General features: G+C 51.8%; 12 protein-coding genes across 22 annotated transcripts; 5 read left to right on the forward strand and 7 right to left on the reverse strand.

Moving 5' to 3' along the window:
• Positions 1-2012: 2012 nt before the first annotated feature.
• On the forward strand, positions 2013-3545 carry H310_00472 (eukaryotic initiation factor 4A-III). Its single transcript, XM_008863276.1, has 4 exons — positions 2013-2544; positions 2592-2734; positions 2787-3260; positions 3306-3545. Exons 1-4 carry the CDS (start codon positions 2053-2055, stop codon positions 3448-3450), a joined length of 1254 nt encoding a protein of 417 aa, XP_008861498.1. The 5' UTR covers positions 2013-2052; the 3' UTR covers positions 3451-3545.
• Positions 3493-5061, reverse strand: H310_00473 (hypothetical protein). Its single transcript, XM_008863277.1, has 6 exons — positions 4646-5061; positions 4444-4596; positions 4266-4384; positions 4118-4221; positions 3936-4065; positions 3493-3882 (listed from the first exon to the last, which is right to left on the reverse strand). The coding sequence occupies exons 1-6, from the start codon at positions 5010-5012 to the stop codon at positions 3556-3558; spliced, it is 1200 nt and encodes a 399-aa protein (XP_008861499.1). The 5' UTR covers positions 5013-5061; the 3' UTR covers positions 3493-3555.
• Positions 5062-5164: 103 nt separating this feature from the next.
• H310_00474 (hypothetical protein) lies at positions 5165-6005 on the reverse strand. The gene is made up of 5 exons (XM_008863278.1): positions 5851-6005; positions 5756-5792; positions 5636-5706; positions 5554-5584; positions 5165-5497 (listed from the first exon to the last, which is right to left on the reverse strand). Exons 1-5 carry the CDS (start codon positions 5976-5978, stop codon positions 5408-5410), a joined length of 357 nt encoding a protein of 118 aa, XP_008861500.1. The 5' UTR covers positions 5979-6005; the 3' UTR covers positions 5165-5407.
• Positions 6006-6081: 76 nt separating this feature from the next.
• Positions 6082-7226, forward strand: H310_00475. Of its 2 annotated transcripts, none has more exons than XM_008863279.1 (3): positions 6082-6329; positions 6378-6937; positions 6996-7226. In XM_008863279.1, exons 1-3 carry the CDS (start codon positions 6157-6159, stop codon positions 7145-7147), a joined length of 885 nt encoding a protein of 294 aa, XP_008861501.1. In that variant the 5' UTR covers positions 6082-6156; the 3' UTR covers positions 7148-7226. The 2 variants fall into 2 exon arrangements, with proteins under 2 accessions (XP_008861501.1, XP_008861502.1); XM_008863280.1 differs by having other exon boundaries at positions 6389-6937.
• Positions 7131-8637, reverse strand: H310_00476 (hypothetical protein). The gene has a single exon (XM_008863281.1). The coding sequence runs from the start codon at positions 8627-8629 to the stop codon at positions 7385-7387; it is 1245 nt and encodes a 414-aa protein (XP_008861503.1). The 5' UTR covers positions 8630-8637; the 3' UTR covers positions 7131-7384.
• A 324-nt stretch (positions 8638-8961) lies between these two features.
• Positions 8962-13579, forward strand: H310_00477. Of its 2 annotated transcripts, XM_008863282.1 has the most exons (15): positions 8962-9457; positions 9513-9871; positions 9928-10323; positions 10380-10505; positions 10558-10632; positions 10689-10748; positions 10811-11035; positions 11086-11288; positions 11344-11518; positions 11574-11834; positions 11898-12044; positions 12095-12799; positions 12850-12899; positions 12951-13077; positions 13136-13579. In XM_008863282.1, the coding sequence occupies exons 1-15, from the start codon at positions 8998-9000 to the stop codon at positions 13487-13489; spliced, it is 3723 nt and encodes a 1240-aa protein (XP_008861504.1). In that variant the 5' UTR covers positions 8962-8997; the 3' UTR covers positions 13490-13579. The 2 variants fall into 2 exon arrangements, with proteins under 2 accessions (XP_008861504.1, XP_008861505.1); XM_008863283.1 differs by having other exon boundaries at positions 12095-12899.
• Positions 13580-14333: 754 nt separating this feature from the next.
• On the forward strand, positions 14334-16537 carry H310_00478. 2 transcript variants are annotated; one of them, XM_008863284.1, is made up of 5 exons: positions 14334-14724; positions 14778-15012; positions 15060-15179; positions 15224-15435; positions 15485-16537. In XM_008863284.1, exons 1-5 carry the CDS (start codon positions 14380-14382, stop codon positions 15836-15838), a joined length of 1266 nt encoding a protein of 421 aa, XP_008861506.1. In that variant the 5' UTR covers positions 14334-14379; the 3' UTR covers positions 15839-16537. The 2 variants fall into 2 exon arrangements, with proteins under 2 accessions (XP_008861506.1, XP_008861507.1); XM_008863285.1 differs by having other exon boundaries at positions 14334-15012.
• On the reverse strand, positions 15830-16537 carry H310_00479 (hypothetical protein). The gene is made up of 2 exons (XM_008863286.1): positions 16103-16537; positions 15830-16054 (listed from the first exon to the last, which is right to left on the reverse strand). Exons 1-2 carry the CDS (start codon positions 16513-16515, stop codon positions 15862-15864), a joined length of 606 nt encoding a protein of 201 aa, XP_008861508.1. The 5' UTR covers positions 16516-16537; the 3' UTR covers positions 15830-15861.
• A 512-nt stretch (positions 16538-17049) lies between these two features.
• Positions 17050-19862, forward strand: H310_00480 (hypothetical protein). 6 transcript variants are annotated; one of them, XM_008863288.1, is made up of 16 exons: positions 17050-17229; positions 17278-17366; positions 17416-17522; positions 17567-17683; positions 17755-17878; positions 17933-18066; positions 18126-18263; positions 18320-18400; positions 18445-18561; positions 18613-18801; positions 18855-18920; positions 18972-19058; positions 19118-19178; positions 19226-19386; positions 19438-19637; positions 19702-19862. In XM_008863288.1, the coding sequence occupies exons 1-16, from the start codon at positions 17102-17104 to the stop codon at positions 19787-19789; spliced, it is 1887 nt and encodes a 628-aa protein (XP_008861510.1). In that variant the 5' UTR covers positions 17050-17101; the 3' UTR covers positions 19790-19862. The 6 variants fall into 6 exon arrangements, with proteins under 6 accessions (XP_008861510.1, XP_008861514.1, XP_008861512.1 ...); XM_008863292.1 differs by having other exon boundaries at positions 17927-18066; positions 19702-19856; XM_008863290.1 differs by having other exon boundaries at positions 17927-18066; positions 19118-19386.
• H310_00481 lies at positions 19728-20621 on the reverse strand. 2 transcript variants are annotated; one of them, XM_008863294.1, is made up of 3 exons: positions 20493-20621; positions 20383-20438; positions 19728-20332 (listed from the first exon to the last, which is right to left on the reverse strand). In XM_008863294.1, the coding sequence occupies exons 1-3, from the start codon at positions 20524-20526 to the stop codon at positions 19823-19825; spliced, it is 600 nt and encodes a 199-aa protein (XP_008861516.1). In that variant the 5' UTR covers positions 20527-20621; the 3' UTR covers positions 19728-19822. The 2 variants fall into 2 exon arrangements, with proteins under 2 accessions (XP_008861516.1, XP_008861515.1); XM_008863293.1 differs by having other exon boundaries at positions 20381-20438; positions 20493-20613.
• A 170-nt stretch (positions 20622-20791) lies between these two features.
• On the reverse strand, positions 20792-21917 carry H310_00482. 2 transcript variants are annotated; one of them, XM_008863296.1, is made up of 4 exons: positions 21765-21917; positions 21504-21716; positions 21100-21448; positions 20792-21054 (listed from the first exon to the last, which is right to left on the reverse strand). In XM_008863296.1, exons 1-4 carry the CDS (start codon positions 21810-21812, stop codon positions 20822-20824), a joined length of 843 nt encoding a protein of 280 aa, XP_008861518.1. In that variant the 5' UTR covers positions 21813-21917; the 3' UTR covers positions 20792-20821. The 2 variants fall into 2 exon arrangements, with proteins under 2 accessions (XP_008861518.1, XP_008861517.1); XM_008863295.1 differs by having other exon boundaries at positions 20799-21448; positions 21765-21913.
• A 436-nt stretch (positions 21918-22353) lies between these two features.
• H310_00483 (hypothetical protein) lies at positions 22354-25750 on the reverse strand. The gene is made up of 4 exons (XM_008863297.1): positions 23444-25750; positions 23187-23390; positions 22982-23124; positions 22354-22932 (listed from the first exon to the last, which is right to left on the reverse strand). The coding sequence occupies exons 1-4, from the start codon at positions 25703-25705 to the stop codon at positions 22620-22622; spliced, it is 2922 nt and encodes a 973-aa protein (XP_008861519.1). The 5' UTR covers positions 25706-25750; the 3' UTR covers positions 22354-22619.
• Between the last annotated feature and the right edge of the window lie 236 nt (positions 25751-25986).

Genomic DNA, 25986 nt, shown 5'->3' on the forward strand with positions numbered 1-25986 from the left:
CATTTTTATTGTAGCACGTTTCGTTCAGTGTAGCGATTCCATAGCGGACGAAGTGGTCCTTCGTTGCAATATCAAAAACATCAGCATTTCCGCAAGCGGCCTACATCGCATCGAATCGTAGCCATTCGTGTTACGCTAGTTCAACAAGCAACGCCTAAAGTATTTAGCCTGTTCTTGTTGCTCCCAATGCTTGCAATATAAATCCACGTGGTGGGAGAGTCAGCGTTTCAGCTTGTGTTATTCTTTGGAGACCTTTTGTTGCAAGGGATGGACACGTCTTTGACTCGTCACCGAAATTTAAGACCAGCTTCTGCGCACCAGTACACGTATATCCAAGAAACGGCACAACACCATCGAACACAAAAGGCTTGAAAGGGGAAATTTCAATCATTGCTCAAACCGCTTGAACTTTATCAAATTTGTCGCTGGAAACAATTGGCACTCCATGTCGCGCAATCCTCCTATTTTGCAGCTCACCAAAATTCGAGAAGCATCAGCTGAATTATCGAAACCAAGAACAACTCCACCATGTTCGGCGAGAGTGCTGAAGACGTGGTGAAACACTAAGAAACACTTCGACCGTACTTATGGAAGGGGCGGGTCAGAACTTTGTGGCAGCGCTCGTAGATTTCTTGACGTGTCTCTGGCCTGATATGATTGGAGAAAGCGAGTCATTCTTGGGTCTATTGACAGGCAATAATCCCCAATCCATCTCTAGGGTACATGAGACGCGTACGGACAGCCAATTTGGTACACATAGCTTCGGACAGCTCGAGCACGGATACCCAACCAATTGGCGTTGATGGGTGCGGCGCTTTGCTGTGGCTCTGAACACGTTGGGTTTGTTGCTTCGCTGACAATCGTGTTCGCGGGCGATTCAAGTCGTAGGAATACTTAGAGCAATTTTCAGGGGGCACATTTTTCAAAACCCTATCGCTGGTATGCTGAAAGTTTCGCCACGCTTGAAGTCCATTATGCACTTTCGCATCAGCCATTTTTGAATTTTCATTTGTTGAATGTTATAGAGACCACCAAGGTCACTATGCTTCGAAACAGCGCAATACACGGTTTTCACGACCAAGCACTACTTCATTCGCCCTGAAATTTTTAGCCAACGTCGATAATCGACAATACCTCGGACGATGAATTGAATGGGACCAAGTTGACATCGTTGAAGACAAACTGTTATTTGGCATAAGTCTTGCAAATGAGAACGCTCTTGGTGCAATGCTTCTGATGCCCGTTGCACAGATTGACATACTTCCACGGTCGAATGGACGGGCTATTTTTCTCGAGGCATGCAACGCAGCGTCGTTCTTTTGCGCAAAACATTCATGTAAGGTACTCCATTCACGACGTAGCATACAAAATTGGGTGAAATCCCAATGTACCCACGAAACAATGTCATCAACTATAGCTCCAACGTAGTTTTCAAATACCGACACGTTGACTACAGCAGCACAATGGATCTTCAGTCGATGAACTGAGAGTGAAACGCATGGATTATGAGTTGTTGAAGAAGAGAGCATAGTGTTGTGAGCCTGCTGCGATGTTATCGAGGACGCTTTCCAACATGATGCAGAGCTTCGTCCATTGTCATGACATCGGAGTTCTTGCCACCTTACTTTTTCTTCCTCGCTCGTCAACGCAGAGTTCCGCTTCTTGAATGAGGAGGCACCGCGAATGCAGTGTTTGCTCCATGACACAAAAATTGCGCCAAAGAACGCAAGAAGCATGAGAATATACTAGTATTTTGTATGCTACTTGAATGTTACTCCAATTGATCTGATTGGTTAATGGTGCTGCTGTTGTCCAATCAACGATCCCGAAATCCATACATGACGTAGTATTACTAAAACTTAGAGCTCTCTAGTATGCTAAATTACTACTACTGAAGTATCAGAGCAGTTTGTGGTTGCCGCAAACGAGAAGTCCACAGAATCCCGGATAAGCGTCCTTCTAAAAAACATGGCTTCATCCGGATACGCATACGAAGGCACTATTGGAACGTGTGATAACCTTCCACCCATTCCATACTAGCACCCGAGAAGCATGGGACGTGAAGATCGAGGAAGCGAGCGTGTTGTTCGACGTGAAAGAACCGACCGTGACCGTGAAGGGAAGGAGTTGCTGGAAGGAAAGCAAATTGAGTTCACTACGACGGACGGCCTGGATGTTGTGCCAACATTTGAAGCAATGGGATTGAAGGAAGATTTGCTTCGTGGAATCTATGCCTACGGATTTGAAAAGCCGTCGGCCATTCAACAGCGCGCAATCCGTCCAGCAATTCAAGGGCGCGACCTCATCGCGCAGTCGCAGTCTGGTACCGGTAAAACGGCTGTGTTTTCCATCTCAATCCTCCAAACGCTCGACTGTGCCAGCAATGAAACGCAAGCGTTGGCCCTCAGTCCTACTCGCGAATTGGCTGAACAGACCCAAAAAGTGCTCCTGGCACTAGGAGACTACATGAACGTGCAGTGCCATGCTTGCATTGGCGGGAAGTCAATTGGTGAAGACATTCGTAGACTTGATTTTGGCGTCCAGGTATGCTCCCCGTCGTCGTCCAACATTGGCTAGACATTTGTCTGCAGGTAGTCAGTGGCACGCCCGGTCGTGTGTTTGACATGATCCGCCGACGGAATTTGCGTACTCGAAACATCAAGATGCTCGTCATCGATGAAGCCGATGAAATGTTGAGCAAGGGGTTCAAGGAACAAATCTACGATATTTACAGGTTCGTTCTTGCTCATTCTGCGAGTACCGCTCTAAAGTCATGTCGGATGCAGATACTTGCCGCCGTCCACGCAAGTCTTGCTCATTAGTGCAACCCTTCCCGCAGAAGTACTCGAAATGACCAAGAAGTTCATGAATGAACCCGTCAAGGTGTTGGTGAAGCGCGATGAGTTAACATTGGAAGGGATCAAGCAGTTCTTTGTCGCTGTCGAGAAAGAAGAGTGGAAGTTTGACACGTTGTGCGATTTGTACGACACCCTTACCATCACGCAAGCCGTGATCTTTTGCAACACTCGGCGAAAAGTCGACTGGCTTACGAACAAGATGCGCGAAGCTAACTTCACCGTCGCATCGATGCACGGAGACATGCCGCAGAACGAACGTGACGCGATCATGCAGGAGTTCCGCTCAGGCGGGTCCCGCGTGCTGATCACGACGGACATTTGGGGTCGTGGGTTGGATGTGCAACAAGTATCGTTGGTAATTTGCTACGACTTGCCTAGCAACCGCGAATTGTACATCCACAGGTACGTGGCGAATAGTTTGATATTGGTGTTGATGACATCGGTTAGAATCGGTCGATCGGGGCGCTTTGGGCGCAAGGGTGTGGCCATCAACTTTGTCAAAGACGACGACATTCGCATTCTCCGCGACATTGAGCAGTTTTACAGCACCCAAATCGACGAAATGCCCATGAACGTGGCCGATCTCATCTAAGCCCAACCGAATGTGCCCTCTTACTTTTCATGCATTGGAAGGGCGACGATGTTGCTACTTGATTCAATAAACATTATTGATTTTTTTGTTTTTCATTGGGTTTTTCTAAACCAACGCGGCTAACGCGGCCATGATGGACAGCCCCGTGAGAAAGAGAGATAACTTTTCCGTCGTCGTTGCCGCTTGGACGGCGTCTTCCTCGGACACTTCGTGGAACGCGAGGTAAATAAAGCTGCCAGACCCAATGCCAAGCGCGATGGCTTGTGCCAACACCGCCGACGGCCCTTGTAGAGTGGCCGATAGAAACATGCCGGACACAATACCCAGTGGTGTCATAAAACTGTACGTGACCAAGACCGCGATAGAACGCTGGGAGTTGACGGTGGTGCGGGCCTTGGCAAAGTTGGACCCGACCGAGACGGCTTCAATAAACTGCGAAACGTCAGGACCTTGACGAAGCCACTGTGCAAGGAATACCCACCCACCTTGTGGCTAACAATTGCAACGGCAGTGGCCAACGCAGTGGAGGTCAAGTTGGCATTCATGCCAAGCGTGAATCCTGCAATAAGCGAATGGAGCGAAAAAAGTGCGGCCAGTAAGTACGGCAGCACTCCACTAATCAAAACGACGCATGAAACCCTCATTCGAAGTGCAGGCGTTCAAGCACCTTTCCCCAGAAAATACGATGTGTTCGCTCACGCTGCCGCTAACATGCGCATGGACGTGAGGATCCGAGACGCACTGATCTCGCTTGTCTACGTCGACAGCACACTGGACACACGTTAGCTTATTTGGAAGGAGTCTGGCATCCGCACTTTGTTCCCAGCCAGCAAAACATCCACTTCGGTGAATTCTTTCGTGCGCTGGATCATTGCCGAGTCTTCAAGTTTGGTGTGGTCGCATGAACACGTTCCATAGTCGACTGCGGCATGTCCTGGAAGGAGAGTAAGGTCGTGAATCATGTGGGACGAAACCACATGCAATTTCACGAACTTCCGAGTTGTTCCAGCGCTGACTTATGCTGGAATTCATGTTCATGCGACTTCGTCAGGTGGAACGCGTCCGATGCAGAATACGTGCGGGTGCGCCTCTGGATGCCGTACGAAGTGATGGGGGGTACGTGGATCCTGCAAATGCTGGTTTCAACTAGTGTATTCATGTCAGTAAGTATACACAGTATGCAGATATGACGTACAATTTGGTTTCGCGGCTGCGGCGACCGCCATCATTTTGCCCGAGTCACCGAGGTTGAGGGAGTCGACCGACCAGACAAGGAAACATCCCATACACGCGAGGAAATAGATCAACGGATATGGTTCGTCTGGGCCGTCGACCATTTCGTTGTACGAACTGTACAACTTGACCGCATCTGGGAGCAGATGAATCATTCCCGTGCTCAAGAACACGCCTGCCGTGACGAATGGGAGCTTCTCTTGCATGACCTTGTGCCAGAACGATTCGGTCGATGCAGCACTCATAAAGAGCGGAAGTAGCGAAAAGACGATGGTCAAGACCAGCAGCAGCACGCATGTGGACACATTGAACCAAAATATGTCGGTCATCGTCGGGCCGTCCTGGCGGTTCACGGTCGGAATGGATATCCGACGCGAGCGCGGGATCTGCCAGGTCTCAACACGAGTTGATCCTTTCGACAATCTGATTGGTCGAACCACCCGCCGTCGGATATGGGTTCGATATTTCGCCTTGACGGGGAGAGCGCTGTGGCCGATGTGGCTGGCGGCACGATCCACACGAATAGATGGGTGCAATGCCGCCGCGGTGAGTCCAGACGGCCTGGAACAGCTCAGCATATTGTCTTACATGCGTGAAGTGCCTTGTCGAAGCGATCGAATGAAGTGTTTCCACACACAAGATACTATGGTCATTGTTAGCGATGATGAACAGCATTACAGAAGTCAGCTACAGCAACTGGAGACGTCAAGACGTGGATTGCGTATTATGCACGAGATGTGGCGACAAGTGGCTTGGTCGGGGGTTTTCGCGTGGATCGCTGGTACAAGTTCTTGTTTTTGTCCACCAAATGCATCTGGAAAGGTAGGAGCGAGTGGTGAGCATCAAGTTGTCCAGAGCAGACAGACGTACGTAGTCTCGTAAATGAGCAGCAACGTTCAGCCTAGTCGAGTCGTCACGTGATGAACTCCAGACGAGCAAAGCACCCGACTACCTGTCTGGCAAGTGCACAAACAAGATCATTTTCCCCATCACAAACACTTCGTCGAGGTGTACAATCGCTCCCTTCGCATGAATAACTGAGTTCGGAATGAAAAGTCGTGTGATCCAGAACCTGTGGTGAAGTTTGTTTGACACCCGTGAGGCGAACACTAGTATAACATGATGCGTAGGTTACGTTGTTGGTGACAGGAGGCACAGCCGACGTACTCCATGTTTCCTTCACCTACTTCTTCTACTCGACCTTCGAGTGTGTATTCAGTCTTTAACTCGATCTTGACGTCCATGCCAAGCATGCTTTGAAGTAGCAGCACCACGGACCGATGCGCGCGCTTCATCGACTCTGCTCGGATTGACCGAAATCGACAACGAGTTTTCATTTATTGGATTCTGAATTTGAACGATATCCGGATAACGCTCGATATGCATTCTGTACGTCTGTGGGGCCGACTGTGAGGAGGTTGCCACACCCACCCATCGACACCACCAGCGCCGCGTCCTTCCTGGCGTTCGTACATGTGGAACTTCTCGGAAACAGAGATCAAGGAGTGTCCGTCGTTCCAGGATGGGATCTCGCAGCAGTCCATTGACATTTACAGGTTTAAGGGCTGCGAATTGATTGAACGATTGGCCGCAGTGTTTCGACTGCCAAAGCTCTCTGTTGCTAGTGCCAAGGTTTTCTTCCACCGGTGCGTATCCTGTAGTGCCTACTTGATGGAGCTGCATTGATTATGTAGGTTCTATGTAGTCCAGTCGTTCAAGCGGCAAGACGCGTGGCTAATTGCCGCCACGTGCTTGTTCTTGGCAGCAAAAGTCGAAGAGCATTACATGAAAGCGGTGGATTTCTCCAAGCATTACCTGGCTTACCGAAGGAAATTAAGCCACGATGCGAAAAAAGCGTGCGGCGATGGTGTGTTTCCAGTGGAATCTGCGACTCCTCCGACTGTCCAAGCCCAAACTGATGAACTGCTCTTCACCGAATGCATTGTCCTGCACGTCCTTGCGTACGATTTGGGCGTCGTCCATCCGCACGGCTACGTAAACGAATTTGTGTCTCTCGGCCTTACGCACATGGATGTATCTACTGACACGGCGATGGAGTTGAAGCGAGCAGCATGGAGCTTTCTGAACGATAGCTCGAATACTTGCTTGTGCTTGCGGTTCGAGCCTCGCGTGATCACTGCCGCGGCAGTGTACTTGGCAGGCCACTATTTGTCACATTGGACCGAACCCCTCACAACCAATGGTTCACAAAAGTGGTGGGCCGCGACGTCTATTCCAGTTGGTGTGCTGCAAGGTATGCGTACTGCTCGGAACATAATCCCTCATGGTATTCGGTGGAAAATTTCGTGTAGACGCCGCCAAGGGTCTTTTGGAGACGTATATCAAAGGCTACATGTACAAAAAGAAACCACTTCCGTCCGGAATAGTCAGATTATTGCATCTTCACGGGCTTCCCAACCCATGCAAAGACAAGACGGAAGGCGACAGGGTCACCAGTGCGTAGGTAATTTATTGTATAGAAACACTACCATTTTTGGTGCTCCATTTGAATGCTGGGAATCAAGTGAAGCAGCCCACTCGAAGGAAGATGCGAATGAATGTCCACGCGGCACAAAAGTCTTGAGCCCCAACGCGCGTCCTCGATACTTGACAGAGTCGCGACCTTCGAAACAAACCCTTATAGAATAGTCACTGCTGCTTCAAAGTATGTAGGGAGTGGTGTTAAATATGGGAGATTTCGCTACACTTCGAGAAACGTGGCATGGTGCGATGCTGGATTCTTTGGCTTTTGCTGGCGTTTACGTCGGCATCGCCAGACAAACCCCATGTTCGAGAGTTGTGCGACACGTTCTGGAGGCATATGCTTGTGATGCTCCCTCAGTCGATCGATCGCTCGACCCAGTTTGAATCCCCTGGTTTCTTTCGGCCATCGGGAGTCGTGAGTCGGTATGTTGAACACTTGCGGCACTCTGAGATCTCCATGAAGAGCCTTGTACGTCTGAAGGGCCTTGATTTTGACTCCCCACGAGTACTCGTCCATGTTCCACACAAACCCCATGTCCTTCAGCTGTTTAAACCGGTCAGCAGGCACGACGTGGGCGTCTCGACGAAGACGGCTAACGATCCCGCCAAGTCCCAAATCCCACATCGAGTCGGGCCATCGCACGTCGTTCCTGGGCACCTTAAACCTTGACGGTACGAGAAAATCGCCGTAAATTCTCCAGTAGATGATCAGAGCTTGCACACGTTCGTCCCAGGTCGCACGATCAACACCCTCGAATACCACGCCCAAATCCCTGAGCTCACTGTACTGTTCTGGTTTGAGTCTACGAGGGTTCGCTTGCAAGTCAAAGGCGAGAAGGCCGAGAGGCAATCCCCACAGAGCTTGCGGCCACGCAGCATCTTGAGAAGGAACGACGAAATCTCCAGAAATATCGACGTGCCCATAAATCTGTTTGAACCACTTGAACGCGGCAAGTTGCGACTCCTCTGGCCACACGGCTTCAGTTGGAGAAAGACCGGTTTCTTCGAGTGCTGCTCGCGTGGATTCAGGCCAGGATGTCCAAGACGAACGGTAAGTCTTTACGACGACACCTAACGGCATGTTCCACAAGTCTTTCGCCCAAAGAGGTGACTTGTCCGGCACGACAAACAAGCCTGGGACTCTGACATGCCCATTTAACGCTCGGTACGTCTTGAGCGCGAGAACACTCATCGCGTGTTGGTGCTCTACAGGGTCCCATACAAATTTGAGTTCGTCGAACTCGTCCAACATCGCTTGATCAATCTTGTCCATCTTGTAGAGGAAGCGCAGGTTTGCGCTGAATAATGTTTCTCCCTGGAGGTAATCTGGCCATGGAGCTTCGTTTGGGATGGTGTAGACTTTTGGGAACTGCGTGAAATCCGATCGATCGCTTTGTAGTTGCCTAGCGACATGCGCCGAGTCGAGAAACTTGCGGCATATTGCTTCCACCTCTGTTTGCATCACAAACGGGGTATACTACAGTAGTAAGTACTTAAAAAAAAATCTCTATAAAAAAACAACCTACAATATTTTATAAATTTTTAAAAATTAGAAAATATCATATTTTAAATAGAATAAAATTTTCAATTTTATTAAAGCTCGAGGTATTGGTCGTTGTAATTTTGATTAATATTTAAAAATATTCAAATATGGTTTTGTTGTAGTATTACTATCCATCATGTCCGTCATGTTCCATTTAGCCATGTGCTATACTGCTACTACTACTACAACTTAATGACAATAAGTACTAGAAATGTTCTTATAGCAAGGTCAATTCATTGTAACGCGTGAGTCTTTTCCCGCGCTGTTGTCACAACACGAGAAACAACATGGGGAGAATTCTCCGCCTCGAAGTGAACAACTTCAAGTCCTATGGAGGTAAGCAGGAGATCGGCCCGTTTGCCAGATTCACCGCAGTCGTGGGACCAAACGGCTCTGGGAAGTCCAACCTCATGGACGCGATCAGTTTTGTGCTCGGCGTTCAAAGCCGTCAATTGCGGTCGAATCAGCTCAAGGATCTTTTGCACAAGAGTGGGCTGACACTGAGTGCCGAAACAAGTGCGCACGTTTCTCTGGTCTACGATCTGGACCAAGATGAACAGCAGCGCATTCATGCGAAGCTCCCTGGTGGAATTACGTCAAATGAGCTCACATTTACACGTTGCATCTCCGAAAAGGGCATCGGGTCGTATCGCATTAATAACCACGAAAAATCGTATGAAGAATACGAAAGTACTCTCAAGGACCTGGGTATTTTGGTTAAGGCGCGTAACTTTTTAGTGTTTCAAGGTACAGTATTGTGGATGCTGATGAAATCTTGGTTATTGACAGAATTCTTGTGCAGGGGATGTTGAGTCGATTGCCTCCAAGTCTCCCGAGCAATTGACCCGCATGTTTGAATTGATCTCGTCGTCGGAAGAACTTAAAGAGGAGTACGAAAAATGCTTGCAAGAAAAGGCCATCGCCGAAGAAAACACGATTTTTGCGTACCAGAAACGCAAAGGTCTGGCGGCAGAGCGCAAGATTGTCAAGGAGCAAAAAGAAGAAGCAGAGCGCTACAAACAGCGACGCAAGGACTTGGCCAAAACGAAACAGGAGTACTACTTGTGGCAAGTGAAGCTTGTGGAGGACGATGCGAGTGACCACAAAGATGCGATTGTCCAACTCCGCGAAAAGGTTGCGAAGCTCCAAGACAAGGAACACGTATGTCGATAGATTACACTCTACTCATAGCTGAATGAACGCGCTCGTCCCTCCAGGAACTTGCCGGGGTACAGAAAGAGAAAAAGAAGTTACATGCGACTCAGTTGAAGAAATGCCGTCAATTGGATACGTTGGTCGCGGATGTCACACGCAAGTTGGAAGACGTGGCCCCACGGACGATTCAGTTGAACGAACAAATCAAGCATGACAAGAAGAAGCTCGAAGCAGCATCGGCCAAGGAATACACAATGGCGAAAAATGTGCAAAACCACGAACGGGAAATCCTTGGTCTTCGCCAAGATATCAAGGACTTAAAACATGCACAGAACGAGCTGGATGCTTCCAAGGATGACGAAGAGTTGGTGTTGAAAGGCACACAGCTCAAAGAGTACAATCGCATCAAGGAAGCTGCCCAATTGAAGACAGCCAAACTCCGCAACGAACTCGAGTCGGTGGGGCAAGTCCATGTGCACAACATCGACACTTACTTACAGTTTTATCATTGCAGCTGCGCCGTCAGCAGCAAGCCGACAATGGCCGGTTGCAAGCGCTGTTGCGAGACGAAAAAGAACACACCGACGAGTTGTCTCGTATGAATGAAGACCATGCCGTTGCCGAGGCGCGTCTTGTGGACGTAAGCAGATGCTATTCGTGATCAAAGCCATTCAATTGACGTGTTGAACTAGATTCGCCGCGTGGTTGCCAGTAGTACGGCAGAGATTGACGACACTGAAGCGGAGCTCCAGAACGCTGAACAATTTGTACGAGACTTCTAAGTGCATCCAGCTTTAATCTTAGTTGGGCATCACTTTGAAAGGAAAAATCCCTGGCCGACAAGAAACTAGCTAACAAGGCGGAACTGGACAAGATTCACTCGGTGAGACTGAGATATTTTCCCAAAGCGAATTGTGTGTGATTATTAATGCTCAACACATGCAGAAATTGCGCAATGTCAAAGACGGCATGCGGCAAAGCCAGGCTGATCAACGCAAGGTGGAGACGCTGGAAACTTTGACGCGGCTGTTTCCTGGAGTCCGCGGTCGTTTGGTCGACTTGTGCAAACCAATTCAACGCAAATACAACATGGCGGTGACAGTCGCCACTGGAAAGTACATGGACGCGCTTGTTGTGACCGATTACAAAACTGCCGGAGACTGCATTCAGGTTTTGATTTACTCGACATGGACGAACACTGACCGCGTCATTCGCTGTAGTATCTTCGCGAACAGCGCTTAGAGAGCGTCCAGTTCATTCCACTTGACAAAATCCGTGTGACTCCTCCAAACGAGCGCTTCCGTCGACTAGGGGACAACATCAAGTTGGTCGTGGACGTGATTGATTGCGATCCGGAGTTTCAACCTGCTGTGGCGTACGCTGTGTCGGATGCCATCGTGTGCGATTCAATCGAAGATGCCAGGTATATTGATAACGACCCATCTGACATCAGGTTAACCAACGTCACCGTCTTCCAGGGATGTGTGCTTTCGCCGTAACGAGAAAGTCAAGGCGGTAACGTTGAATGGTATGGTGGTGAGCAAGAACGGCAGCATGACTGGAGGGAAGACCTACAAGGACACGGCACGCTCAGAGCGATGGGATGAGAAGGAAACAGCTTCGTTGAAGGTTAAGCGCGACGAATTGCAGGCGGTAACGCTAGTCCGACACAGACAAAGACCTGATGACGTTCGTTTTTTGACGGTAGGAACTGTCTGCACTGGAGAAGGAAAGCACCGGCGTCGTGCGCAAGCAAACGCTCGAAACGAAGTTGGGGTCGTTGATGAATCGTTTGCGATATGCCAATGCCGACATCAAGACAACCGAGTCCAAATTACCCAAGATCCTGGCACGGAAACAAGAATGCACGAAGATCCTCATGCAACTGGTCCCTGAAATCAACAAAATTCGTGGGGCTCTCAGTGCTCGCGAAAGCAACTTGACAAGCTTGGAACACCAAATCAACTCGGCAAGAGCATTTTCATCACCAGTGATTGCTGAATCAAGCGTATTAATGGATGCGTGGTTGCAGGTAGAAGACACTATGTTTGAAGGGTTCAGTCAACAGTTTGGCATTCCCAGCATCCGCGAGTACGAAGAAAAAGTCGTCAAGCAGCAACGTGAACGGCTCGAACGACGGCGTCAGCTTGATTCGCACTTGGCCAAAGTGCAGGCGCAGGTGCGCTCTTGGACCAGCGACAACTCGATGACAATATTCTGTGTTTGCAGCTGCAATACCTGGAAGCCCAAGACCTGCCCTCTGAGTGGGAGAGGGTGAAGGATGTGATTTCCAAGCAAAAGCGACACCTGAAAGAACTCGAGTCTGAGAAGAAAGGCCTTCAGGCAAAAACAGCCGAACTAGAGGAGACGTCAACCAAACACGTCGAGGCGGCTACCGCTGCCCACGACGCACTGAAGGAAATCGAGCACGAACTCAAAATCTTGATGAAGAAGCGTGATGATCACAACAACATAATGACCGGAGTCCAGAAGCAGTTAGCTGTCGAAGAGACAGCACTTGAACGGTTCAAGGACAAAAAGACCGAAATCCTGAAGCGCGCCACGATGGATCAGGTCAAGCTGCCTGTTGTTGGGGAAGCTGCGACAGCCATTGACGACGACGAAATCGGAGATAGTGACATCGACATGTCGAGCCATTCCATTGTTGCGACAGGGTCGTCAGAAGAGTCAATTTCGCTGACTTATCAAGCGGGCGATCGCTACGCGGACAAGGAAATCAATTTTTCCACCCTCGAAGACCTCCATTTGGACACTGACAAAATGCGGCAAGACCACCTCGTCAAGTACGAGCAGCTCATCTCGACCATCGCGGGCGACCTTGAGCGCATGCAGCCCAACTTGAAAGCGTTGGAAAAGTACGACGAAATCCAAGCTCGTATTTCGAGGGAAGAAGAGGAACTCGAGAAGATTAAGGTGGGCTTAGCTCTGAACTGAACTCAGCCGTTGCGAACGCTCTGCTCTAGGCGAATGCGGCCCTGGCTTGTCAGCGATTTGAAGCAGTCAAAGACGCACGGTACGGAGATCTGTATACCGAATACTATTCGAAACTAACCAAGTCTTAAAGGTTCGAACGATTTATGGAAGCATTTAACCACGTGTCCGAGTGTATCGATGAGACGTACAAGAACTTGACCAAGAGCTCCAAGCATCCTTTGGGAGGCACGGCATATTTGAGTTTGGAAAATCCAGAGGTTTGCCTCGCTTACTTTGGTATGCTGTGCAAAGACTTCGCTAACACTGGCGGAGTAGGAGCCGTACTTGCACGGAATGAAGTACAACGCCATGCCACCCATGAAGCGATTCCGTGAAATGGAGCAATTGAGTGGCGGGGAAAAGACTGTCGCTGCACTGGCGCTCCTCTTTGCAATCCATAGCTACCATCCATCGCCATTCTTCGTCCTGGACGAGGTGGATGCTGCGCTTGACAACGTGAACGTCAACAAAGTGTCGACGTACATTCAGAAGTGCGCATTCCAGTGCGTCGTGATTTCGCTCAAGGACGCGTTCTACGAGAAGGCAGACGCTCTCCTCGGTGTGTGCAAGGATATCTCGTCTCAACGATCCAAGGTGCTCACACTGGACCTCACCGCGTACGACGACTAAGCATGATGAATGCACGCTCTCTACAGTGAACCGGGAAAAAACTCGCAAGCGTTGTACCATCATTAAATTTGCAGTGGGATTCGTTGATTTCACACACAGCACTAGAAGCAAAATTGCTTCTTAGTCCATAATTGGATAAAAAGCCTTGAGCGTCTTTCGTGATCTCTGATTGGTTCAGACTCAATCTCAATCCATGATTGGACAAATATAGAAAAATCAAATTGGGCTCTCTGATTGGTTGATTTGAGGCACTGTCAACTTCAAACTTTGAAATGCCTGGAACCGTCCTCCCGCAGCGAGCTCAACGCCGTTACACGATTAGAGCAAGGGTTCAGCTCCTCCACGCGTACGAAAAGAGCAAACAAAAAATAGTGTCGCACTATCCTCATGGGATCCCATGCTAATCCTTCACCCCTCACACGCAATGTGCTACTTTGACAAGGTCAGCTAACCTTTCGCTAGCTTACCCTAATCACCACGCCAAATGTCGCGGAGGTATCCTCGGACTGTCGTTGCTTGCACAATGAGGGCACTGGTCATCCCAATTGGCAGAGGGTTCGATCCTTGACCTGGTCAAGAAATAAAAATTGCATATTTTCTGAATTGTCTTGGCCAATCAGTGGCCTCAAGTCAGAATTCGATGGGTACCATCATCCATGATATTTTTTAACTCACCTACCGTAGGTGTACTCGATACATACAAACTTCAAAATACTCGCGAGTACAACGCTTGCGAGTTTTTTCCCGGTTCACTGTATTCACTGGCGACCGTTTCTTCCGTTGAGAGTTGAGTTATCCGGATAACCGTAGGAGGTATCCTTGGATTATCCGGATGTCGCTGTTGCAAAATCGCTTTCACGTTTGCATTGGATTTCTTCTTGCGCAGAAGCATGCCCAACATGGACGAGTCCACCCCATCGACGACGTGCGAGACGAGCTTGCGCTTTGACGAATGCACTGCGGAACTCATCAACAGGGGCTTCTTAACGCAAGAGAGATGGATCGAGCTTGTAAATGGCGACCTTGTGACAGCTCGAGAGACCGTTCTGAGTCTAATCGACGACCAGCTCAAACAAGCGGTCCAACTTGCCTTGTCCAAGCAACCGACCGACCAAGTTTTGCATTCAGATATCATCGCAGCAGCTGCAGGAGGTCTCTGGGGAGCTGCTAGTGCATGGTTGAAGACGACGCCAATCTTGAACCCTCTTCCGGCCCCAGTGCGAACAACTTCACTTGTAAGGCTCGACATGATATGTCGTCGGCAAGATATTAAGACTATATGTCACAGCAAGCGGCAACTTCTGCACCTCGTTCATCACAGTTCTTGTGGGATACCGCCAAGGAAGCAGCCCTAAGAAGCATGGAAACAAGTCGAAAGATCCGCACCGTCGATTTCCTCGAGGTCAAACGGTACTGCGGGGACGCACTCACGTGCGATCACGTCGTAATTGCCATTAATGGGTTCATGACGCATGGTTATAAACCTTCTGTGAATTGGGAGGCCATCGGGCGCAAGCGAAGTGGTATGTTGACCACACTTTCAAAAAAATGTCCTGATGGGGAATGCCAGTGTCTGGTTTCGTGCTGTTGTGGGAGGCCGGAAACGCTGCCGAGTGGGATGTGTTCTGCAATGAAACGAGCGTCCACCTCGAGACGGGTCAAGACGACACAATCGCTAGTCATTTCACAGGTCCGTTCAGTCCCTTGCACCACCGTTAACCACGACGTTGTCAGTGGGCAACCCGTGGAATAAAGCGCAAAACAAAGCCCATCAAGTTGGCATTGTTCTCGCCGAACTTTTGATCTCGCAACCTGTGCTCCTGCGAGGCCGGAAGGTCACGCTGGTCGGCCACTCGTTGGGCAGCGCCGTAATCCACAGTTGCTTGCAGCACTTGGCCGCCTACAACAGCAATTCAAACAACACGCCCATCCACCTCCATCAAGCGGTACTTGTCTCTTGACTGCCGTGTACGGTCTTGCTCATTGGGCGCGCAGGTCTTTTTTGCTGCAGCGTTCGTACCCGACCATGACTTTTCCACTATCGCCGAGACCGTGTTCCAGCCCAACGCAGCTATCCCCAACCGCATGCTGAATGTGTTTTCATCGCAAGATCACATACTCATGCACTTGTTTTCCCTGGTCAACATGCACATCGCTCGCCCGGCGGCGGGTTGCGCCGCGATCAAGTCGAATCACGTGCGCAACATTGACGTGTCCGATATCATTCCCTCCACGCACGAGTCCATTCTGGGCCACAGCTACGAAAAATTCATGGACGCCATTGTGGACCGCTTGGGGACGACGTTGGACCTTCCCTATGCGACTGTTGACCCACAAGCAGGCGAATAAAGTAGCATGTTAATTATCCACCATTACTTGTAAATGCCGCCCGATTTATTGAAGATATTGGCCATCTTGGCCTTCATTTCGTCCACTTCCGGGTGCAACTGAATCTCGTCCAGCACTTGTTTCAACTCGTTACGCAGCGCGGCGTTCTTGGGCTCGGCAACAAGCGCTTCGCGAAGGACATCCCTCGCCACCGTGAACTTTCCTTTTTGACGGTATCTATCCAATCGTGATGAGGAATGTCATGTGCACACATCGTCAACTTACGCTTGCGCTTTTCGAAGGCGTGCTTTAGTGTGTCCGGGTTCAAGGGCTAGCACTTTGTCCGCCAACTCGATTGCTTTGTCCGGGTTGTCCAGTTTTAACTGACACATGGCCATGTTTGAATAGGCGGCAATCTTCAACTGTGTGATCGCAACGCCTTCATCCTCCGTCGCTTTGGAATTCCCCCTTGCATAAGACGACATGCCATCGCCAGCGACACTCAACCCGTTGACGTACAAGAAGATTTTGAGATACTGCTGGACGGCTTTCTTGAACATGCCCGCTTTGAAGTACAGATTTCCTTGCTGCTTCAGCAAGTCGGCTTCGGCTACTTTCTCCCCCACCGACAGCTCCCCCAGGCGCGGCTTGTGGCTAAGGACCTCCGCTTCTTCGTCCGTGAAGGCATATGTGGCCATGTTGTGACTGGGATGTGCGTCCCAGTGACTCCAAAAATGCAAATGAATTGCGTTCTGTATCGTAAGAATGGATGCAATATGGATTTTGAAAGGTTTTCTGTCCATCAGTACCGAAACACTTGGCAAAGATGGCAGTCGCGGCGCCGCACACATGCGAAAGAGTCGTGGCGGTCAATCGTTCCTCTTTGACCGAGAACGTGGCATGATGTCTCTACCATCGATGCGCTACGCACTCTGGAGGAGAATCAATGACACGCATTCTACAAAAGAACTCACGAAAGCGAATGGGTTGGGATCGAGGTGGAACGGGTAAGCTTGTCAACCATATTCGGCATTCAGACGAAATGCACCGTGCTTAGGCGCTCCCTTGGGCGGACAAATCACTCAGACGCCTGGAAAAGGTTTCGCCATTGCTCGAATCTAGCTCGACATGGACAGGTTGCCGTGGGTAGCTCTCGACAAAGTCAAATGGACATTTGAGAGCTGTGAGTAAAGAAAACATGTGGAGATTTTGAGCAACATAAACACGGGACGGTCGACCAGTTCCGCGTCATACCAACCTCCGCCGACAATCCATCAAAGAGGCATGGGCGCAAGCAACACCCATGAACTGGTGTCGAATAATTTGATTGTCGTCGAGCGGGAGATGCTCCTGAAAGCGCATCCCGTGGACGACGACCTCAAGCACTGGCATATATGGAGCCAACTCGACATGTGCGCTCTCGTTTGTCTTGCTTGCATGATCGATCTCCTCGGATACAGGCACGACGAAGCGACTGCTGTCCGACTGTCCAAGTTTATGAACGATTTGATCCATCTCGTCGTTCCTGACGCCTCAATTCGGGACTCAGGTGCCAGTCGACTTACTACTTGACCGGGTGTTGATGACGTCGTTGACAGAAATGGCCATGTCTGGATGCGAGATGGACTTATCTAGCGTCAAGCTGCACGATGCAATTCACATGGAATGGCCGCCCAGCACGACTCAAGTCGAGGAAATGATGCGCGTAAGCTCGTGCAGATGTCCTCCACTTGAGTTCAATCTGCCTAGGATTTTCGACACTCGGCAGATGCAGTCCACATCCCGCTGCCTCGAGACATCTACCACAAATTTCTCGTTCATGCTGCCGAGCACTACGCAACACAGCCCAACGTGATTAAACTGCAGGTACGACCACAACGTTCTTAGTGTGTTGTCTCTCGAGGCATCTCATCGGCATCTCATCGTAAAAATGACAGATTCCACCTGGGTGCACGTTGACAGTTGTGGGGGATTTACACGGGCAACTGCATGACCTCCTGCACATCTTCGACACGCAAGGGCTGCCGTCACCGACGTGCTGGTACCTTTTCAACGGCGACCGTACGTGTGCCTTAACGGTACAGCGTTGCGAGTAAACGATTGCGGCAGTTGTAGATCGCGGGACATGCAGCCTTGAGATCTGTGCCATCTTGTTTGCATACCACATGCTGTACCCCGACGCAATTCACATCAATCGAGGCAACCACGAAGACGAATTTATGAATAGCGTGCACAGCTTTCGCCGTGAAGTATGACCCTTGCATAGATTCCCACCGAGTTGCCGTGATCGACAAGGTTCAGATCGTAGGTTCTAGTGAAATACGATGCGGACATGTGTGAAGCGTTCAACGCAGTCTTCGATGCGCTCCCACTCGCCCACGTTGTCAATGACTCGCTCTTTGTCGTCCATGGCGGGCTCTCGGAGACACCGCTGACGATCGACCAAGTCCGTGAGACGTACTTGATGAAGCACATTTCGTCACACAAATGCGAGCTCTGCAGATCAACTCGATTCCGCGATACAAGTACCATCTGCACGCCCCACACGACCCGACAATGCCAAAAGAACTTCACTGGATGCAGGTGCCAACAGGTCGTGATGCGCCGAGTGGGCTCATATGCACCAGGATCTTTTGTGGTCAGACCCTCAAGTTTCTTTGGGCCTCGCATCGAGCCGCCGTGGCGCGGGGGTTGTGTTTGGCCCAGACATTTGCGCTGATTTTCTTCAGCGCAACCAGCTCAAGGTAGACTGCAATTCGTGCGGTGTCGTCGAGGCGTGTGTGACCACGGGGTAGATGGTCGTGCGGTCGCACGAAGTCGTGCGGCAAGGTTTCATGTGGGCGTTCGACTTGGACGAAGTCAGTACCGACGGGTGTATTCCAGCCATGCCACCCGCGCAAATCCCGACCGATCTGGGCAATGTCCCCGAGAACATGCTGCTTACGCTCTTCTCGTGCTCCAATTACTGTCACGACACAAACAGGGTGGGTGCGGGTGTTTTTTGGCTGGCACGTGCGTTTGACTTTCGATGATGCAGGGAGGAATCTTGAAGGTTGATGCCGACCTGCGATATCATATCGTGAATTACAGCATTTCACCCGCGGTCAGCCCTGTTGTACATGCTGTTCCTGCTCACACGTCTGGCACTGTACAGAGACCAACGACCCGAGGCCTCCCGGCATTTCGATCGATTGAAGATCGTAATCGCCACAACATTATCCACTTGATCGCTAGCCACAAGGTCGTGTGCGCCACCAGCTTCCTCTACGTCCGTCATGACAACGTCTATGATGCATATAGTCCAAGCTCGCTCAAGCATTTGAAGCGCTGCATCCAGTCCAGACGTGTCGAACTGACCAAGGTTGCATGCAGCACCGAGCGAAGTCGAGCTTGATCCTGACACTCTAGGAACTCGAATCACCGTGGACGCGTGGGCCCAAGTGCTGCGCAAAGTTCTGGCGCTCGACTTGGACTGGAAGGAACTGGCGCCGCACATGACAACCGTGGATGCCGACGGCAACGTGGACTGCGACGAATTCCTTTCGTCCTTTTGCGCCGTGTATGAAGGCGTACGTGGTCCTGTTTCCACGTCCGTTTGTGAACCTCACGCACGTGGGCAGCAACCCGAGTGGCGCGGGGTGTTTGATGCGTTGTATCCGCACCGGAAAGCTTTGGAGGCGATCTTTTGCTTTTTCGACCGCGACCACTCGGGTGCCATCTCGATGGACGAATTCAAGCAGGGGTGCTTGCTGCTGAACGAGCACCTTCCGTTGTCGGACCGGTGGAAGGACCCGATCGCGCTCTTCCGCGACATGGACATGTACGGCATCCGTTCCGCCGTGGATATTCTCGTGTCTCATGCGGAAACATGCCGCTTCATCTAGTGACGGGACGCGAGCCATCAGCATCAACAAGTTCTTTGAAGCATTTCGAATTGTCGACAGCCTCGTCCACGTCAGCAGCACACCATGATGGTTGCATGTGCTGCCACAGGTTTGAGTCAGTTTAATCGAGAATTTTCAAGTGTTGTGCTGTCAAAGGAGGCCGACTTGTGTCGAGTGTCAGGGGGACCTGGCCGCCCTTCCACTGGACAACGTGGTGGCCATTTTCGCGAAAGTCAATTGTCTGGCTGACTTCCACGGCGACTTGGGACCGAAGTAGCGCAAACAGCGACACGTGCTTGGTCTGGAGCCAGTGGTACAGCCGATGAGTTGCCGTCGACATGGCCAAGTGCGATGGATCGAACCGCACTGCTTGGCCAGCGTTCGTGACGAGAGTCCAGTCCCCCTTATCGTCCGCCTTGAGCTCCGAAAAGACAAACGGGGTGTCTGCAGCCTTGATGTAGTTCATCTCGGATCCACATGGAGAAGTGTACGAATAGTCATGGAACAGGGACGACATCTTGCCGGCATTCGGGTTTGGTCGGAGCTGGCCAAAGAAGAAGCGAAGGAACGAGTGGCTCTTTAGCGACGTCGCGATCGTCTTGGGCATCGTGTCCTCCAGAAACAATTGCCCCTACACATTTACACAGTTTAACGCGGGGGATGCGACGACATTGGGCACACTTGGAGGTCGACGTGGTAAAAGTAGGTGCGATCGCGTGCATGGTGGTCGTAGAACTCTGGGCTGAAATATGTGAGCGCGTCATCGCGTATTCCCCTGCAATATCACCAACCTTTTGATCTGCTTGAGTTGTAGCTGCTCTGCATACACAGCCTCGGTCGAAAACCCCCGCACACGCAGCAGCGGCAGTCTTCCGGGGCCGCTCCGCATCCAGCCCAACATTCGACAACAAGGACATGGGCCAATCAAAATCGTCCGAATCTTTCCAACTGCATCGTTGTCAACAGTTGCGCGGCGCGGCATATGCGCTCCGCATGCGACGAAACTAGTCCTACCGAGCGAAGGTGGGTCGACTGCATCCTCGTTGTAGCTTGACACCATGCGCAAGACATTCTCCGCATCGACGTGCACTCATGGAACGCGACAACACTGCGATGACCATTATCGTGTGCGACCTAACTCTATGGGTGTGCTATTGGACCTAGTGCCGGCGGTAGTCTTGGTCGGGGGTTCCTGCTGTGTCGGGAGCTCGAGGTCCTCGTCGACTTTGACCTTGATGCCGTGGACAAGGCAAAAGTCGACGTATCCACTCAAAATTCGGACGTCAATGGCTTCGACCGCGTCGCCTTCGAACTTGAACTTGTGCGAGATGCGGGTGCGAAAGTCCATCTCCCCTGTCATCCATTCGAGTCCTTCCCGAACGAGAAAAGGGTGCGTACCGGAATCCAACCACGACGGCGGCGGCAACGTGACCCGGATCGGGTCCGGATTGACCACCGACCGGCTGTGTGTACAATGAATCACGAGCTCCTTCACAAATAGACACGTGACTTCCACGGACGCGATGTAAACGGTCTGGCGCAGCATGAGGCGGATCATTTGGGGGTACATGCCCGACGACATCCAGAACGTCTTGACCCCGGACTCGATGACGGCCATGGCGGGGAACTTGTCGTTGTGGGAAGGAGTGAGAATATCGCGGATGGCGTCGTTGTCGAGGTTGATGATGTTTGTAAAGTGTCTCCGGGCCAGTTCAGGCGTCAGGTGCGCCACGGGTACTTCGGCGTCCTGTCCAAGGGATAACATGTCAGCGTGGCTTTGATGTAGTTCGAATGACGCGCACCTCTATCACGGGCTTGAGAGTTGTCCGTCGGGGTCGTGCGCTGGCGGGTCGCGCATTCGTCGCTGCTCGCACGACTGGCATGAGTTCCTTCTCGTCGTGGCATTTCTTTCTCAGCGCAATGCCTTCTTCTTCTAGCTCTTCTATCTGTTGCTCAAGTGACTTTCTCTTGGCGTTGTCGGACGTCGAGAACAGCAGCCGATTCAGCTCAGTGATCTACCACCCACCACTCCACATCGGGCTCTCCACAAGACCGCTTCGTACCTGAAGCTGTAGGGCCTGCACTTCCTTCTCCAAGTCGTCGTCGTCCATGAGATGATTCGACTAGTTGCCACCGACAGGCCGCGGACGCTCACAGATCGATGTCTCCCTCTGCCGCGCCGATGCTTCAACCTCTATTTCTTGGAGCCGTCGTCGAGTGACTGTTCATTCATGGCACCGTGGATAATCCGGATACCAACACGTATCCGGATACAACAACTGCCGCTCGAACATTGTGGCCGCACGAAGCCATCGAGAGCTAGCTTGCCACACCTGCACATGCATGTTCACGTGCCTTGATGTGCGCTGCTGAACCAAGGCAGCGCTGAGCACTGGAATATGCGTGAAAATTGCCGCGATTCACCATTACGTATATGATATTCCTTGGTATGGATCGCTTACGAAACCGAAAGATCACAAGTCGGCACAACAGTCCATCCCGTCGCATGCCGCACACAGCAGGGTGCTCAGTGCATGAGATCCAGCTCGGTTTGAACGAGTTTGAGCATGCACGGCAGCCGTTGAGCACGCTGGTCCATTGCATGCCGCACCGGTCCAGCGTCGGCAATGCTTCTCGTATGCGTGTCGTGGAGACAAGCTGACTGTTCGTCTCCCAAAAAAACTCAGCGCCAAGAGATCGCAGTGTACGAATGATTCCTTCGGTAATCTCGACGACGCTGTTTATGCGCACGTCGAACTCTCCACGTCGAAACAAGTCGATTTTTCCACCCCAGGCGAGTTCGCGGCGGAGTTGGCGCAATCCCACATACAACAACCGTGAGATGCAATAATCAGCACCATCCAGACACTTCGTTTACTTCTTATCGTTATTGAGCACGACCTTCAAATGTTGTCTACCTACTTCCACGCGTCGTGGAGTTCTTTTCGGTCTGCCAAGACGCTCGTGAAGTAGGCGCCGACGATAAAGGCAAAGCAGAGCAGCAGCAACAGCTCAAAATTGAAATCGGACGGAAGCACGTCGAACGCGTTGGCCGGGGCGAGGCGGACGTAGAACAGGTCCAACCCATACGCAAACGTGAGCGACGTCGACTCGAGCAGGGCAGGGGCGGTCACGATGCGGCGAATATTCACCACTGTCTGGTTGTACGTGATCATGTTGAGTGCGTTCGCCAGCACCGGGACGTACGGCGTGTACTGAAGGAGTCCCTCGCTACAGCGAAGACTCGGCATGACCGACGACATGTTGAAAGCAAACGTACTTTAGTTGTTCCGGGGTCGGCGGTCCATCGGGTACGCGGGGGTCGATAAAGTTTCGCGCAAGTTTGAAGAGCTGGCCGTTCGTTTGCGCCACCACGATGTACTGCGGCGTGATGCCTTGGTTCGTCACCGTCACTCCGAGTGCCTAGAGCATGACCAGACGTTCCTTTCAGAACATAGCGTCGCCATGGATCGTTCATTCGGTACCGAGATCGACGCGGGGTAGATGAAGCTCTTTTGTAGCACGACTGGCAACTTGGGCTCAAACGACGACTTCTCCGATGCCCACGACGGCTGTTGCCACGGGTTCAGGCCCGTCGCGGGCACACCGCCTTCGACCAACGTGAGCGACACAAGCTCTGTGCGCTTGGACTTGGTGCTCCAGAACGAATACACGACCCAGTTTTCGCTCTCCAGCAAACATTAGATCATCCTAACGTCGACCGAAGACATTTGGGCCATACCTGGACAACGTGCACAGGTTCGGCGGCGTCGCGATGCTTGACGCGATGGACAACACGCCCAGACACTCCGTCGATGAGGCTTACATGGAGCACGCCTTGATCGTCGAGTGTCGCGATGCCAAACAAGTGCGGGTTCAAGTACTTGAGGAGGAGCGAGTCGTCGCCAAGAATGGTCACAGCTGAATCAATTGCGAGGTGATCGGGCGGAGCGGACCGCGCCACAATGCGTTCGTTGGCGGGAATGGCAATGGACCAGACGGGAGACACAGTCGACGTTGACGACAGGACAAACCCCTGGAACGCATGGTCCGCCGCGTTGTAGCGATGCACGTAAAACGAACGGACGAGGTCGCTGACGTTTTCCTCTGCCGGAATGAGTTCGACACCGTTCGAGTCTTGGTCCAGCACCCCCACGACACGGCGCGGTACAGTCGCGTCCAGTTCAACGTGTTTGAGTTTCGGCAGCAGCACGACCCATTTGGTGCTGGACGACGGCAACGTGTCATGCGTGCCGACGATGCTCCCGTCGCCGGCGTCCAGCCAAAGCAGTTGCTTTGACTGCGGCGTCACGATCAACAGTTCTGCACCTGCGCCGAACGCTGGATGGTCCCGAGTGACGAGGAGTTGATGGTTTCGTCCGAGGAATCGCGACCACACGACTGCACCTGTCTGGGAGTCCAGGCCGTACAGCTTGCCCGTCGACGTGTACAGCACCAGGAGCTTGGCAAACCCAAAAGTCGACGCGTGCTTGGACGTGTCTTGAGAGCTCCACATAGCCGACAGCGACGCGAAAAACTTGACGAGCTTCTTGCCTTCAATTGCTAGCTCCTCCACGTAGGACGGGATGACCTTGAGCGACTTGATCTCTTGGTCGTCGTTGTCGATCGCGTCCGAGTCAAAGGTCGGCGTGACCCAGTACATTTGTTGGACATATGCGAGGGCTTCCTCTCGAATCCATGCGAGTCCTGGGTTGATCACGTTCGACGCTTCCGTGGGTCTTTCGTTCGACACGAGCGCCACGCATGCGTCCGCAAAGACGAGGGCGAGGCGGATAAGCGACAGCGCTGTGCCCTTCTTCTTAAATGCGACGCCGGCGAACCCGCGCACGACGGCGCCGCCATACATCCCCACGTCCAACGATATCGAAAACGTCGACGATTCCGACGAACGCGAGTGCGACGTAATCGACACGAGCTTCTGTGATGGATCGACAGCGACGTGGAAGACGATCCCGGGCGCTTGTACCGACTCGACCAACGCCCCGGTGGATGGGAGACTGGCCACAACTTGGACGGACAAGTCGGACGCAATGCGGAGAAACACTCGTTTCCCGTTCGAGAGCAACACCACAAGCGCATGGCTCAGGGACGTGTCCACGGACGAAATCAAGACGCCCGAAGGTACCGGCAAGGACGAGGAAGTCACGGTCGAAGCTGGTTTGTTGAAGTCATCGAGGGACTTGAGTGTTAGGCCTGAGCCGTCCGCGAGCACGCCAACGGCCACGACCTCATCGTTGTCTTCGGTGCGATGGATAGCGGCCACGGGGGCCACGTCAAGCGCCGTCACCTCGCCAGTCTTCAACACAACTTGGAACACGACTGGCGCTTGTGCCGCGGATGTACCAAACACGTAGATCTTGGATCGGTCCGACGACACCTTGGACGACACCAGCGACACCAAGAGCGATTTGAACGCCACGGTGCTGAGCACGTCACCGCGCTTGAGACCCAAGACGGTCACGCCTTGGTTGCGCACGACGACGAAGCGGTTCTCGTCGACTTCGTTCTCGGCGCGAACTTCGTGTACTTTGGCAAAGGAAGACAAGGACGAAGAGGATGCTGGCAAGTTTGTTTCCCACAGCAATCGGCCGTTGACAGCATCCCACTGCCGCGCGACGGTGGCGTTGCCCGTCCTGAGGGCGTTATGAATCGAAGTGGACAGGGTCAAGAGGCTAGCGTGTGCATCCGCAAAGTGGAGGGAGTCGATTGATGTCTCCGGAAGAATGTGACGCCATTCCACAGCGGACGTCTTCGCATCAAGTTTCGCCAGCACGTTCGCGCGTGATGCAACGTACAACGCCTTGGAGATCTTGACGTCTTTGCTGTTCTTGGACGGAAACACTGCGTGTGTGAGTTCCCCTAAGCCTTCGCGGTGCCAGTCAAACAAACCAATCTGATCTTCGTACAGAGCAGAGAGCACGCGGACGGACGCGTTCAGAAGCACGAGCAGCATTGCCGCCACGATGCCACGAACTCGACCCATCTTGGTTCACACCTCAAACTTCGAATTGGAGTGCCCGTCAGCCGCTGGTTGTCGATGTGACAAAACCAGCGTTCGAGTGTCGATTTTGGTCATATTATTTAGCTCGAGGATTCATGTGTTCAGATATTAATTTCAACACCATTTAAATTTCGCGATGCTGGACAAAACAAGAAGTACGTCGGCAGAGCACACCCCGTGCGCGCAACGCATCGCACACAACTGCACTGGGAACACTGCGCGAGGAGCATGCTCTCGTGGTTCGTGTGGCACACCTTGTGCTT

This window comes from Aphanomyces invadans (assembly GCF_000520115.1).
Source record: "Aphanomyces invadans strain NJM9701 unplaced genomic scaffold supercont1.1, whole genome shotgun sequence".
NCBI lineage: Eukaryota > Oomycota > Saprolegniomycetes > Saprolegniales > Verrucalvaceae > Aphanomyces > Aphanomyces invadans.

What these genes read in the sequence shown, in the direction of transcription:
- H310_00472 (XM_008863276.1), top strand. Translation starts at nt 2,053, where the DNA reads ATGGGACGTGAAGATCGAGGAAGCGAGCGTGTTGTTCGACGTGAAAGA. An exon ending in CAAATCTACGATATTTACAG is followed by an intron (nt 2,735 to 2,786) that starts GTTCGTTCTTGC and finishes TGTCGGATGCAG; the next exon opens with ATACTTGCCGCCGTCCACGC. An exon ending in CGCGAATTGTACATCCACAG is followed by an intron (nt 3,261 to 3,305) that starts GTACGTGGCGAA and finishes GACATCGGTTAG; the next exon opens with AATCGGTCGATCGGGGCGCT.
- H310_00473 (XM_008863277.1), bottom strand. Translation starts at nt 5,012, where the DNA reads ATGACCGACATATTTTGGTTCAATGTGTCCACATGCGTGCTGCTGCTG. An exon ending in ATCGTATTTTCTGGGGAAAG is followed by an intron (nt 4,066 to 4,117) that starts GTGCTTGAACGC and finishes CGTTTTGATTAG; the next exon opens with TGGAGTGCTGCCGTACTTAC. An exon ending in TTGCAATTGTTAGCCACAAG is followed by an intron (nt 3,883 to 3,935) that starts GTGGGTGGGTAT and finishes GACGTTTCGCAG; the next exon opens with TTTATTGAAGCCGTCTCGGT.
- H310_00474 (XM_008863278.1), bottom strand. Translation starts at nt 5,978, where the DNA reads ATGAAGCGCGCGCATCGGTCCGTGGTGCTGCTACTTCAAAGCATGCTT. An exon ending in GTAGGTGAAGGAAACATGGA is followed by an intron (nt 5,793 to 5,850) that starts GTACGTCGGCTG and finishes ATGTTATACTAG; the next exon opens with TGTTCGCCTCACGGGTGTCA. An exon ending in CTGCTCATTTACGAGACTAC is followed by an intron (nt 5,498 to 5,553) that starts GTACGTCTGTCT and finishes CTACCTTTCCAG; the next exon opens with ATGCATTTGGTGGACAAAAA.
- H310_00475 (XM_008863279.1), top strand. Translation starts at nt 6,157, where the DNA reads ATGTGGAACTTCTCGGAAACAGAGATCAAGGAGTGTCCGTCGTTCCAG. An exon ending in GCCAAGGTTTTCTTCCACCG is followed by an intron (nt 6,330 to 6,377) that starts GTGCGTATCCTG and finishes TTGATTATGTAG; the next exon opens with GTTCTATGTAGTCCAGTCGT. An exon ending in TCCAGTTGGTGTGCTGCAAG is followed by an intron (nt 6,938 to 6,995) that starts GTATGCGTACTG and finishes AATTTCGTGTAG; the next exon opens with ACGCCGCCAAGGGTCTTTTG.
- H310_00476 (XM_008863281.1), bottom strand. Translation starts at nt 8,629, where the DNA reads ATGCAAACAGAGGTGGAAGCAATATGCCGCAAGTTTCTCGACTCGGCG.
- H310_00477 (XM_008863282.1), top strand. Translation starts at nt 8,998, where the DNA reads ATGGGGAGAATTCTCCGCCTCGAAGTGAACAACTTCAAGTCCTATGGA. An exon ending in TAACTTTTTAGTGTTTCAAG is followed by an intron (nt 9,458 to 9,512) that starts GTACAGTATTGT and finishes ATTCTTGTGCAG; the next exon opens with GGGATGTTGAGTCGATTGCC. An exon ending in AGCGCGACGAATTGCAGGCG is followed by an intron (nt 11,519 to 11,573) that starts GTAACGCTAGTC and finishes TTTTGACGGTAG; the next exon opens with GAACTGTCTGCACTGGAGAA.
- H310_00478 (XM_008863284.1), top strand. Translation starts at nt 14,380, where the DNA reads ATGCCCAACATGGACGAGTCCACCCCATCGACGACGTGCGAGACGAGC. An exon ending in CAGTGCGAACAACTTCACTT is followed by an intron (nt 14,725 to 14,777) that starts GTAAGGCTCGAC and finishes TATATGTCACAG; the next exon opens with CAAGCGGCAACTTCTGCACC. An exon ending in CATCGGGCGCAAGCGAAGTG is followed by an intron (nt 15,013 to 15,059) that starts GTATGTTGACCA and finishes GGGGAATGCCAG; the next exon opens with TGTCTGGTTTCGTGCTGTTG.
- H310_00479 (XM_008863286.1), bottom strand. Translation starts at nt 16,515, where the DNA reads ATGGCCACATATGCCTTCACGGACGAAGAAGCGGAGGTCCTTAGCCAC. An exon ending in CGCCTTCGAAAAGCGCAAGC is followed by an intron (nt 16,055 to 16,102) that starts GTAAGTTGACGA and finishes ACGATTGGATAG; the next exon opens with ATACCGTCAAAAAGGAAAGT.
- H310_00480 (XM_008863287.1), top strand. Translation starts at nt 17,102, where the DNA reads ATGGGCGCAAGCAACACCCATGAACTGGTGTCGAATAATTTGATTGTC. An exon ending in TGCACAGCTTTCGCCGTGAA is followed by an intron (nt 18,067 to 18,125) that starts GTATGACCCTTG and finishes TTCAGATCGTAG; the next exon opens with GTTCTAGTGAAATACGATGC. An exon ending in AAGAACTTCACTGGATGCAG is followed by an intron (nt 18,401 to 18,444) that starts GTGCCAACAGGT and finishes CATATGCACCAG; the next exon opens with GATCTTTTGTGGTCAGACCC.
- H310_00481 (XM_008863293.1), bottom strand. Translation starts at nt 20,602, where the DNA reads ATGTTGGGCTGGATGCGGAGCGGCCCCGGAAGACTGCCGCTGCTGCGT. An exon ending in CAACTCAAGCAGATCAAAAG is followed by an intron (nt 20,439 to 20,492) that starts GTTGGTGATATT and finishes ATTTCAGCCCAG; the next exon opens with AGTTCTACGACCACCATGCA. An exon ending in TACCACGTCGACCTCCAAGT is followed by an intron (nt 20,333 to 20,380) that starts GTGCCCAATGTC and finishes GTAAATGTGTAG; the next exon opens with GGGCAATTGTTTCTGGAGGA.
- H310_00482 (XM_008863295.1), bottom strand. Translation starts at nt 21,812, where the DNA reads ATGGACGACGACGACTTGGAGAAGGAAGTGCAGGCCCTACAGCTTCAG. An exon ending in TGCAGGCCCTACAGCTTCAG is followed by an intron (nt 21,717 to 21,764) that starts GTACGAAGCGGT and finishes GGTGGGTGGTAG; the next exon opens with ATCACTGAGCTGAATCGGCT. An exon ending in CTCTCAAGCCCGTGATAGAG is followed by an intron (nt 21,449 to 21,503) that starts GTGCGCGTCATT and finishes TCCCTTGGACAG; the next exon opens with GACGCCGAAGTACCCGTGGC.
- H310_00483 (XM_008863297.1), bottom strand. Translation starts at nt 25,705, where the DNA reads ATGGGTCGAGTTCGTGGCATCGTGGCGGCAATGCTGCTCGTGCTTCTG. An exon ending in AACCTGTGCACGTTGTCCAG is followed by an intron (nt 23,391 to 23,443) that starts GTATGGCCCAAA and finishes TGTTTGCTGGAG; the next exon opens with AGCGAAAACTGGGTCGTGTA. An exon ending in CCGACCCCGGAACAACTAAA is followed by an intron (nt 22,933 to 22,981) that starts GTACGTTTGCTT and finishes TCTTCGCTGTAG; the next exon opens with CGAGGGACTCCTTCAGTACA.